Source organism: Gigantopelta aegis, chromosome 6 (assembly GCF_016097555.1).
Source record: "Gigantopelta aegis isolate Gae_Host chromosome 6, Gae_host_genome, whole genome shotgun sequence".
Taxonomy (NCBI): Eukaryota; Metazoa; Mollusca; class Gastropoda; order Neomphalida; family Peltospiridae; genus Gigantopelta; species Gigantopelta aegis.
Window position 1 is genome coordinate 33,694,452 of NC_054704.1, and position 12,880 is coordinate 33,707,331.

The window sequence follows — 12,880 nt, forward strand, 5'->3', positions numbered from 1 at the left end:
ATTGTTAAATAAATCTGTTTAGAATATCAGTGTCTATACTTTCAGTCTATTTTTTGTTATTCAGATGTTTTCAGCAGCGTAAAGTGAATTTTATTTCTAAATAATATCGTCAGAACGAAAACATATATATTAGTAAAAAACGGAAATTTAGTTACAACAAACATTTTGACAATGAAAACACATTATAGGTAGTACTAAACCAAATAACTTCCAGCTGGGTCAAAGTTCGAGGTGCACCCAACTTTTAATAGAGAAGTGAACACCACAAGTCCTGTGATTGGTTATAAATGTGAGTGTGTTGGTTGTAAAAAAAATTAGTTTCATCTGGGCTAAATATGTATGCAATTTTATTTCATCTAGTACCACTGTGTCAAGTAGCCTTGTGCTTGGAACATGTATGGGGTACCTGTAAAAAAAATGTACTCAAATTTTGTGCGGAACTAGGGTAGTCATAGACGCTACCCGTTATCTCAGAAATGAGCAGCTTGACACCCACTTTTTTGTGATTCACTTTAAGGGTGAGGGGTGGTAGTATTTATATCCGTGGCGTCTATGTCGATTGATACGTTGCAGGTAGGAGTTTTAGCCACATATGTTACTATTGTCGTCTATGGGATTTGATTTGGTAGTATACACCCTATAGCACATATTCAGTGCATAATAAAAAATATTATGATTTTGTGATTTTATTTAATTAAACTATACTGGTTGATTAATTAGCCGTCACTGGACCACACAAGTTCACAATGACCTTGACACTAATCACTGTACATGGCTCTGAATGGAGTTTGAATCAAAGTTAGCACTGAGGAAAAGTTGGTTTTGGCCTATAATTCATACTGTAAATATTTCAATAATTTCTTTTTACATGGTATTTGACTTGCCATATACAACTGCTCTTAAATATGGTGTTATATATAGGCAACCTGAATTAAGAATTTAATACCAATTTATTTTTATATTAAAAATAGCATGTGTCAATAGTGGGTTAATGTCTTTAGTTTCCATTAATATAGTTAATTTTTCATGTATGAAAGTCTGAAAACTCAAATTTGTAAAGAACTTGATTTTTATTGTCATTTTGACATATTTATAGGGTCCTAAGTTATGTTTTAGACAAATTTGTAGTTTTATGCAAAATTTAAAATAAATTTAAAGAAAAACTTCACCAAAGACATAATTAAATTTGTTGTCACTATTATGCCTTCTGTTCTTAGTTATACATAACAATAAGCTTGTTAAACATACCTTTAGATCTCCAGATCAAATATTTTTTTTAAATAATCACTTAGTTTGCTCTCATGAAGACCATTTTAGGTTTATACTGGATTCAGAACCAATTTTTTTTAGATTTGATTATTTGCCTTGGAGTAAGTTGATAATTTATTTTATTGTTAAAGCTGTATTACCCAATGTTTACTAGCTAAATAAAATGCTGGATTACTGATTGTAGGAATACATCCAATATACATATTGTATTGATCTGGATTAGAAAATAATGCAATAAAATAGATGTTCGGGTAATTATGTCATTTAAAAATAGTTTTTTTCAGTAATTAATCAAAAATAAATGTGTGAAAGCTGGATGATAATTCCAGATATCACAAATATTAAAAGCTCCAACTACAGTAGGCTACAAATAAAATATAGTCAGGAATATGGGTGGCTCCCAATGGTTTTGATGGTTCATTATGAAAATCAGCATGGCCGATGGATTTGAAATTCCCACACCTGGTAACTTGAAGACGGCCACACCCTGCATACAGGATTTCCTCCCAACACTAATGTCCAGGACATTAAGTTATTACTTCATACAGGTACAGTCATGTTTGTGTTTCTTTCCTCAGACAGTGTATTTTTTTAATACTGATATTTCTTTGATGTACCTGTTCAGGTCTCCTAATCTAGGGGTCAGTCAAGTGCATGTGTTTTAATGGAATACTTTAAAGGAGTAGAGGTACTCTGACTATCTTTGTTGTCTCTACATATATACCTGATTACACACACCCAACTGACAGTAAATATCTTCAGGAGTTTTATTTTAAAACATTTTGTTGTTTAATATGACATATTGCATTTGTACAAAACTGTATACAATATATATGCCTTATGAGGTGTACATTATATTAGGTTGCACTGTAGAAACAACAGTTTCAATGAGGCTGTCACTTTATGTCAGAATACACCAGATCCTGGTTGTCATAAAAACACATAGCTGGACACTTTTTGAAAAATGTATGTTATCAGTATAGGTAGTACTAAATCAAATAACTTCCAGCTGGGTCAAAGTTCGAGGTGCACCCAACTTTTAATAGAGAAGTGAACACCACAAGTCCTGTGATTGGTTATAAATGTGAGTGTGTTGGTTGTAAAAAAACTAGTTTCATCTGGGCTAAATATGTATGCAATTTTATTTCATCTAGTACCACTATGTCAAGTAGCCTTGTGCTTGAAACATGTATGGGGTACCTGTAAAAAAAAGTACTCAAATTTTGTGCGGAACTAGGGTAGTCATAGACGCTACCCGTTATCTCAGAAATGAGCAGCTTGACACCCACTTTTTTGTGATTCACTTTAAGAGTGAGGGGTGGTAGTATTTATATCCGTGGCATCTATGTCGATTGATACGTTGCAGGTAGGAGTTTTAGCCACATATGTTACTATTGTCGTCTATGGGATTTGATTTGGTAGTATACACCCTGGATATACAGACAGTGATATTCGAAACACAAACATGTATTTAATAGGGGATTTCAGCCGATCTAAACAATGGTAGACAACTCAGAACAGTATTTGATACGTTAACAGCTACAAGATCTTGAGAGTATAAATGTTTGCTCTTTCGAATAGACAATCAAATATCTCGACCGATACCCCGAAAGGGGAGCAATGCCTACCACCTACCACCAAGCTACGTGTCGCTGTAATGTTACAAGTCGACAGCTGGTTGCGTTCAAAAGGCATGACAATACAGATCACTTCCATAGAATTCACAAAGTTAGGCATTTTAAACTAAAAAACTACAAATCTATAATTGCATGAAGTAAAGTGATTTTTTTAAATTATCAATTAGTTCTGTTTGGTCAACGGGTTATGATCTCAAGTAAAAATCAATGTGCTCTAGTGGTGCTGTTAAACAAAACAAAACCTAAAAAAAAAAAAGTGGAGTGTTTTATTTTATTAAATCCAAGAGCACTATTAATTCGATAAACGTCTGTGATCCATAGTAGTGAAAATAACTATGACGTAAGCCAGTTAAGTTGCTGTAACATAGTTTAAACAATATTTATTTCACAAAAGAAATGGAATGGCAAACAGGCCATTTTCTTCAAAGAATTAAAAACAATTACATAATTTGCACTCAAACATAAAAACAAGTCTAAAAGACCATTAAATTAATATACTTGTCCATGCATGCGTACATATACCCACGCACATAAATATACCCGATTTCCTAAGATTAACTTACATCAGTGATTCTCGCCCACCGCCCACAGTACAACAGCCAAACTTGCAAGTGACAATGTGATGTAGGATAAATGGTTTTAAGAAATTAAAACGTGAAGCGTTTTGACAATTCGAAAAAGTAAATTAAGGTCCTGAGGGTAATCATTATTACCATATACATGTAGCACTGTATGGAGATCAAAACCACCATTATAAAAATACATTGTTGTACGAATGTTATCATATAGAGGACAGACAAATAGGAAATGTAACGTATCTTCATATGGGTGCCCACAACTACAAATAGAATTATCATAAATATGTCTTGTATATCTATGAGCGTTGAGGTCTAAACGAAGTCTACAATGAATTATTTGATTTAAGCGTGATCCGAATTCTAAAAATTTCTTATTTAACCCATGCTGTAACATGGTAAATAATTTGAATTTGTAGGTCGCTTGTTTGGTATTATCATTGAGGTAGAGGACATATATGAGATAAAAGCAAAACTATCTTAAAGGTTGGCCTCATCTAATGGTTCACTCCCATTTGGTCGAAATGCCATTTGGTGGGACAACTGAATACACTAAACAGTTAATATGAACTTCGCACAACATTGCAAAAACATATGACAATTCACTGCACACCGTTGCGTTCTTAAAGTTAAAAGGAAATGCAAAATATTTTGAACAATATTAATGTTATATGAACTACTACCAACATGAATAACGGTAAATGAGTCCAAAAAAACTAAGACATTAATAAATTTAATACTGAATTTCTTTAGCGGCGGTAGCAAGATATGTCGCCACGACAATAGCAATATCCGGTGTCAATTTCAGGCAGTGAAAATACATGCGTTACAAAATATAAAAAACCTACCACCAGTTGTGTCATTATGGGCTCCTTGGGGTACACCCATCCCAGGTTCTGCTGTAGTTTTTGGTGCACTTCCAGGTTCTGCTGTAGTTTTTGGTGCACTGCCTGGTTCTGCAGTAGTTTTAGGTTCTGCTGTAGTTTTCGGTTCTGCGGTAGTTTTCGGTTCTGCCGTAGTTTTCGGTTCTGCGGTAGTTTTCGGTTCTGCCGTACTCTTTGGCTCTGCAGTAGTTTTCGGCTCTGCGGTACTCTTTGGCTCTGCAGTAGTCTTCGGTTCTGCAGTAGACTTCGGTTCTGCAGTAGTTTTCGGCTCTGCCGTACTCTTTGGCTCTGCAGTAGTTTTCGGCTCTGCGGTACTCTTTGGCTCTGCAGTAGTCTTCGGTTCTGCAGTAGTTTTCGGCTCTGCGTCACTTTTTGGTTCTGCAGTGTTATGTGGCTTTGCAGAACCTGGCTTTGGTCTTGGATTAGCACAAGGGTCGTATGAATCGTGGCGTGGCCCCATCATTGGTTCTGGTGTTGACATGTGTTCTGGTTTTGACATAGGTTTATGTGTTGACATGTGTTTTGGTTTTGACATGGGTTCTGGTGTTGACATGTGTTTTGGTTTTGACATGGGTTCTGGTGTTGACATGTGTTTTGGTTTTGACATGGGTTCTGGTGTTGACGAGTGTTCTGGTTTTGACATGGGCTCATGTGTTGTCGAGTGTTCTGGTTTTGACATGGGCTCATGTGTTGTCGAGTGTTCTGGTTTTGACATGGGCTCATGTGTTGACGAGTGTTCTGGTTTTGACATGGGTTCATGTGTTGACGAGTGTTCTGGTTTTGACATGGGCTCATGTGTTGACGAGTGTTCTGGTTTTGACATGGGTTCATGTGTTGACATGGGTTCTGGTTTTGGTGTAGGTTTTACTTCTTTGGGTAACTTTGGAAACAACTTGCAGCCCGATTTGAAATCTGAAGTAAATCGGTTCATTTAATGAGCAAGAACAAATAAAATAATATAATTATTTTCAAACATTTTAATATTCATGGCTTAAAAAAGTAATGCTTTCAAATTAATGGTCGCTAGGCCTCTCTAATTTAGTGTAAATAAAGTTAAATACCATTTATCAGTTTTATTGCATCAGTCACTGACTGCTCTGCTTACGAAGCCAATACTTAGTTTTATTGCATCAGTCACTGACAGCTCTGCTTACGAAGCCAATACTTAGTTTTATTGCATCAGTCACTGACTGCTCTGCTTACGAAGCCAATACTTAGTTTTATTGCATCAGTCACTGACTGCTCTGATTACGAAGCCAATACTTAGTTTTATTGCATCAGTCACTGACAGCTCTGCTTACGAAGCCAATACTTAGTTTTATTGCATCAGTCACTGACTGCTCTGCTTACGAAGCCAATAATTAGTTTTATTGCATCAGTCACTGACTGCTCTGCTTACGAAGCCAATAATTAGTTTTATTGCATCAGTCACTGACTGCTCTGCTTACGAAGCCAATACATAGTTTTATTGCATCAGTCACTGACAGCTCTGCTTACGAAGCCAATACTTAGTTTTATTGCATCAGTCACTGACAGCTCTGCTTACGAAGCCAATACATAGTTTTATTGCATCAGTCACTGACTGCTCTGCTTACGAAGCCAATACTTAGTTTTATTGCATCAGTCACTGACAGCTCTGCTTACGAAGCCAATACTTAGTTTTATTGCATCAGTCACTGACAGCTCTGCTTACGAAGCCAATACTTAGTTTTATTGCATCAGTCACTGACTGCTCTGCTTACGAAGCCAATACTTAGTTTTATTGCATCAGTCACTGACTGCTCTGCTTACGAAGCCAATAATTAGTTTTATTGCATCAGTCACTGACTGCTCTGCTTACGAAGCCAATACTTAGTTTTATTGCATCAGTCACTGACTGCTCTGCTTACGAAGCCAATACATAGTTTTATTGCATCAGTCACTGACTGCTCTGCTTACGAAGCCAATACTTAGTTTTATTGCATCAGTCACTGACAGCTCTGCTTACGAAGCCAATACTTAGTTTTATTGCATCAGTCACTGACAGCTCTGATTACGAAGCCAATACTTAGTTTTATTGCACCAGTCACTGACAGCTCTGCTTACGAAGCCAATAATTAGTTTTATTGCACCAGTCACTGACTGCTCTGCTTACGAAGCCAATACTTAGTTTTATTGCACCAGTCACTGACTGCTCTGCTTACGAAGCCAATACTTAGTTTTATTGCACCAGTCACTGACAGCTCTGCTTACGAAGCCAATAATTAGTTTTATTGCATCAGTCACTGACTGCTCTGCTTACGAAGCCAATACTTAGTTTTATTGCATCAGTCACTGACTGCTCTGCTTACGAAGCCAATACTTAGTTTTATTGCATCAGTCACGGACTGCTCTGCTTACGAAGCCAATAATTAGTTCAAATGGACGCATACATGCTTATTTTACAATGTGACAAATATTATATTTTATGTTGGGTCTCAGAGTTTACATTGTTGGCTACTGGGTCATGAATAGTACGTAAGATAAATAAAAATACTTACTACTAGGTCTGAAGCCCAATGCAACCCATGTAGCTGTCTTCACTTTAAGGACAAACTCAATTTCATTTATTTCCTGAATAAAACATGTTAACGTCACAAATAGTTCAATACTAGTATACCACAAAATAATTTGTACCAAAAGGTGAACTTTCGACTTACAGAGGACGGGGTTAGAGAACACAATTGTATTATTAACCCTTATCACGTGACTGCTTAAAGGTGCAATCCCATGCATAAGCATACCAAGGGAGGGGGTAAATATTAATTATGTTAAACACTTTATGCCGTTGGACATTATGTTATTATGTTTTATATATGATTATGAATATTGATTATTGTCTGATGTCCATCTTGTTTAGGAGAACACGTATATAGGCTCTGCCTGTTGTGCAATCATTTTGACTTTTCCCTGATCAATAAAATATTTCAAAACAAAGGAGGGGAGGGGGTTCAGGCTCGGGCAGGGTGTGCGCCTGCACTATTCGACCAGGAAATCGAGGTGGGGTTTTTTTTTCCAGGCAAAGATGACCTGTTTTGCGGAAAATCCTTCCGATACACTGTATTCTACCGTTTTTAAAAATTGTTAGAAATAGGTTAAGTACGTACTTAGTACTATGTATGTGAATGTTTTTTTGGTAACTTTATGCTATTTCCTGCCAATTGAAACGTTGTGTTTTTAAATATATAACATATAGCCAGATATAAACGTCAAGCAATTTGAAAATACACTTAAAGGAACATACCCTAGTTTTTAAACACTAAGGCATAGTTTCAACTACTGGAGCCGTTTTTGATAACTGAAGTCACACTTTACTTAGATTTTGTTCAGATTAGCCATTTCCGTACATTCGAAGTGTGTTTGATCATCCTGGTGTTTTTAATAACACAAAAAGCATTTCTATTATTTTCAAAAACGCACGTGTGTCAGAGAGGTAACAGTTATGGAGTCGAGTTTTAGTCTATTTTTAGAGGGTATTTCACCATTTCAAAGTCACAGACTCATGTTTCACTCAATTGCATCTTTATCCAAATGTGTTACAGGTTTGTAGATTAATTAAACTTAATGTTACTTTAAATATAAAAAACCCCAACTAAACTTAGTGTTAATTTTCATGGGGCTAAAACTAGGGTCTGTCCCTTTAAAAAGCGTTCTAGTTTTTTTAAAGTTTTTTTTTTAAACAAAAGATAACATATAACACACATTGTTTTCTACTGTTATATTCACCATGATTATAAACATTTGGAAAAAAAGAAAAAGAAAACATGGTATTTTTTTAATTTTTTTTTTTTTTTTTTTTTTTTTATTATTATTTTTTTTATATTTTTTTTTTTTTTTTTTTTTTTTTTTTATAACATGGTATTGACGTGTTATAAAATTCTTCATTTGTAAAATACTGTACAATATTAAAAGACGACTATGCATCTTTAAGACCTGTTCCACTCTGCTATGCATAATACTAGTACTCACGGGAATCAGCCTGTAGTGCATATCGTAGGCGTCTGACAGAGATTTACGCTGGTACAGAGACAGGTCAATATTGGAAGACTTTACGGTCGACTCTGTACACAAAAGAAGAAAAATATATGTATTAAAAAAACATTGAATCAACCATCAAAAACAGATATAGTTTAGATAGTCCAGTCAGCTGATCATAGGACTAACAAAACGGGTTGAATTAGGGAATGACAAAAATACAATTAATTGCTAAAAAAATCCAGAAAAGAAAGAAATGTTTTATTTAACGACGCACTCAACACATTTTATTTACGTTTATATGGCGTCAGAATTAATAGCTAAGTTCCATACACTCGTTCTGGAAATAAGTTTGCTACCCTCTCTATGAATGTATGTTTATTCAGCCCCAAGTTCAGCCAGTTAACGTTTCGCTAAAGTTCCCGAACTATTTGATTGGTTTCCAACGTGACCATTTTGTTTACCGTCAAGCGCATAAACCAGTCTAGCGGACGTTTTTTTGCTTGGTCTGGCTAAACTCAGATGTAGCCTGTGTGGCCATAATGGGTTTTCGCTAACACTCATGAACATGTGTGTAATATGTAATATTTTATTTATTTATACAATATGCTCGGGGTGACGTTTAATACGCTCCCCTTTCTTTTCTTCATTGAGACAATTACCTCTCTTGCAATTCTTGCCAAACCAGCCGAGATCACAGAAACACTGCAATCGTGGGAACGACGTCGACTTCACATCTATACATTCGCCGTGGTTGTTGCAGTCTTCTCGGTTCCAGCAATCATCTGTGCCAAAACAGGTTTTAAAATTATATTATACATGTAGTAATTGTATTATAGTATTACATATACATGCATGTGTCATGTTCGAAAACCAATTTTCACTGAATATATTAATCAACAAAATATGCTTGTTATATATTTTGCATTTCATTTATTAAAGCAAGCACATTATTTACATTTATTTTTTATTTCAGTTCATTTGTTTTTGTCTTTAATAAAAAGAAAAAAGTTATCTGAAAATTATGAAAATGCATAAAATGTCTATCATGCCTTGCCACATTTTTAGGGAACTCTCTCTCTCTATATACAATGTATATTTAAAGGTGTATATCAATATTATTAAACAATGCTATTCTTTATGAGACAACAAAGATAAAATGGATTTTAGAACATAACATAACAGAGGGAAAACGAAGCTATTTCTAGCATAATAATTATTTAAACAAAATTGTGCTTTATTAATTTTTTTATTCAACTTTCGGTTTTGTTACCAATGTAAAGATATAATGCAAAACAGTTTATGAATTGTTTCGAATAACATGTTTAATGTTCATTGAGCGTTTGACACAAAAATATTAAATTCAAATTTTGATGTACCGATAGTTTAGAAAAACGAAAATAAAATTGTAATGATAATTTCTTATTCTTTTGTATCCCGTATAATTGAAAGCTGCGACTTTGCCCACTATTTGACGTTATTTGAAACACGATACATACCTTTGAACTGACATTTGTCACCCGAGTAGAATTTATCGCAGTTACACTTTCCACCAGAGTAATCGCCATGACCAGAACACTGCTCAGCTGCCGGGATAGCTGAAACACCAAAATATCCTCTATTAACTCGACATTTCTGTGTCATTATTTCTACTTACTGGATCGAATACTTCTCTGCCATTTCTTTACAACAAGCATCCGCTTACCGAGGGACAGGGTCTAGCTTAGTGGTGGAGAACTCACCCGAGGCACAAAGGGTCGTAGGATCGACCCACCTCTATGAACTTGGGTTTATTTCACGTTTCAACCATTGACCCACGATTGTCGTATGTACTGTCCTGTCTGTAAAAATGTGCATATAAACGATACCTTGCTGCTTTATCTTTAGGAGTCAGTACCCCCCCCCCCCCTCTCTCTCTCTCTCTCTCTCTCTCTCTCTCTCTCTCTCTCTCTCTCTCTCTCTCTCTGTCTCCCTCTCTCTCTCTGTCTATCCCTCTCTCTCTCCGAGTCTCTCTGTCTCTGTCTGTCTGTCTGTCTCTCCCTCCCTCCCCCTCCCTCCCTCCCCCTCTCTCTCTCTCTCTCTCTCTCTCTCTCTCTCTCTCTCTCTCTCTCTCTCTCTCTCTCTCTCTCTCTCTCTCTCTCTGTCTGTCTGTATCTATCTATCTATCTATCTATCTATCTATCTATCTATCTTCTATGTGTATTTGTGTATTGCCTAGATTGCCTAGATTATAGATAGCAGCCAAAAAGATATAAAAGACTATCGCATCACGAATATTCATGAATATTAAAAAGTTACTCGAGACTGCAGCTTTAAACACACAGAAAGTTTCTTAATCCAAAACCAACCTTTAACAATGTTTATGTCCGCACAGCTCCAGAAGATATATGGGTTCATGCAATTGCCCCACTCCCATGCTTGGCGAACGATCCGCAGAGTGCAGTTGTGGCATTCCTTGTGAGGGAGGGTGATATCTGACGACAGCTTCCTGAAGTATAAAGTACAGTGACACAATATTAGGTATGAAATGATTTTACAATCATTTTAAATTACAAATCATTGATGTACTTTGTTTCCAGTTCTCTGATTTATACAATCTGTCTTGCAATTCTTCTATTCTCCGAACACGAGAATCTAGCATTTTTCATGTCTTTTGGGTTTTGAGTATATAGAGGTTGGTTTTATTTCGTTTAAAAGGAAGGACATAGAATATGGATACTCAAGTAAAAGGAAGAGAATGTGAATACAATAAACAACAATAAAACCCAGTCTATCACAGATCCGACGTTGGCAACAAATCGAATAAAACAATCCTCGCCACCACCACCACCAAAGAACCCCCTCAATTATCTACCTCTATAATAAACATAAACCAATAAAATACCACAGTGTTATATGTGGTTCAAAATGGTGATTTTTTTCTCTTAGTTGCTAAAGGCAAAGCGATCCATTGTCTGTATTAATATATATTATCTCGCTTTTAAAGTAGTGATATTATTGTCTTGGTTGCTGAAGTCAAAGTCCATTACTTAATTAATATCCGAACTCGATCGTCGATAAAAAGATAAGTACGTAATTGACGGCATGAAGAAAAGGTATACACTCAAACCTGTAAAAACGGTCAATTTTGTTCAACAGCTATCTCTATAAGCCAGCTGTTTTATGAAACGATCAAATTGTTCAAAATTATCCAATTAACCTGCATTATGCCAACAATTTTGTGAGACAATCAAATTGTTGAAAATTATCTAATTAACCTGTATGGGGCCGACTGTTTTACGAGACGATTATATTGTTCAAAATTATCGTATTTAAGGTGCTCAGTCCTCTAAAATATTTACGATATCTCCGAAAGTTACAGTTTCTTTAAACATTTATTTCAGTATATTTCGTCTGATATTGGTTCTTCTAATGTATACAGAAGTTCAAGTTAGTTACGGTTAAAGTTTGTTTTGTTCAACGACACCACTACAGGGCCGTAGCTAGGATTTTTTGTTGGGGGGGGGGGAGTGGGGGGGGGGGGGGGCAACTGAGTAGTTAATGGTCTAAAACTCCTTAAACAGTTAAGAAGAAAATTTTCTTTAAGTTTCTATAATGCTTTCCGGATTTTTTGATTCCGGCAACTGCCCCCCCCCCCCCTGCCCCCCCCCCCCCCGCTAGCTACGGCCCTGCACTAGGGCACATTGATTTTGAATCATCGGCTATTGGATGTCAAATATTTTGTAATTTTAACATATATATACGTAGAGAGGAAACCCGCAACATTTTTCCATTAGTAGCAAGGGATATTTTATATGCACCATCGCACAGACAGGATAGCAGTGTTTCTATCTTATTTTATTACGTCGCAGAAGATGTTTATACATATAGATATACACATATCTTATGGTTGTTTGTTTTATTTGTTACAAATACAATACTTTTAAACTATTTCTGATAGTCTTTTAATAGTTCTAAAGTCTCTCATAATTCCACAGGAGTGGCTTGTGTAATGTTATTGCTGTATTATTGTATTATTACTGTACTCTTGTTTTTATTTTCATCGGTACATAAAGTTTGGCTGCTCCAGATTATACATGACACTGGGTCTTTTATAAAGTACCTTGAAAAAATAAGCCTGTATATCTCACTGGATCGTAATGAAATTCGAGATGTTTCACAATTGAGAAGTTTGACTGGCCACTAACATTAACCTGTCTCCAGTAAAGATTTTTAAAAGTTTGAGTCTTGGAAAAATTTGTTTTTTGTTTAACGACACCACTAGAGTACATTGGTATTGTTAATAATTGGCTATTGGATGTCAAACATTTGGTCATTCAGATATATAGTCTTATAGATGAATTGAGTCATGAAATGTTGAACGATTTTAGTTGATTATAACACTAATAAATAAACAGACCTAGCTGTAAACACCACTGCCCACCCATAGATTAAATATACATTTTATACATTGTTGTAACACGACCAAGTACGTTTAACCTGTTTAATCCAACTCCTTCAAGACGTGATGATTTCAGGCCCC

The 12,880-nt window shown here is 35.7% G+C and overlaps 1 protein-coding gene across 2 annotated transcripts in view; it reads right to left on the reverse strand.

The window, feature by feature from the left end:
* Positions 1 to 12,880, reverse strand: part of LOC121376390 — a 47,095-nt gene that overhangs the window by 16,551 nt on the left and 17,664 nt on the right. For both annotated transcript variants that reach the window (XM_041504240.1, XM_041504241.1), the window contains exons 4-9: positions 10,707 to 10,846; positions 9,858 to 9,956; positions 9,021 to 9,143; positions 8,353 to 8,444; positions 6,885 to 6,957; positions 4,330 to 5,277 (exon numbers count right to left, since the gene is read on the reverse strand). In XM_041504240.1, coding sequence (XP_041360174.1) covers positions 4,330 to 5,277; positions 6,885 to 6,957; positions 8,353 to 8,444; positions 9,021 to 9,143; positions 9,858 to 9,956; positions 10,707 to 10,846 — 1,475 coding nt within the window. The remainder of the gene's footprint in view (positions 1 to 4,329; positions 5,278 to 6,884; positions 6,958 to 8,352; positions 8,445 to 9,020; positions 9,144 to 9,857; positions 9,957 to 10,706; positions 10,847 to 12,880) is intronic.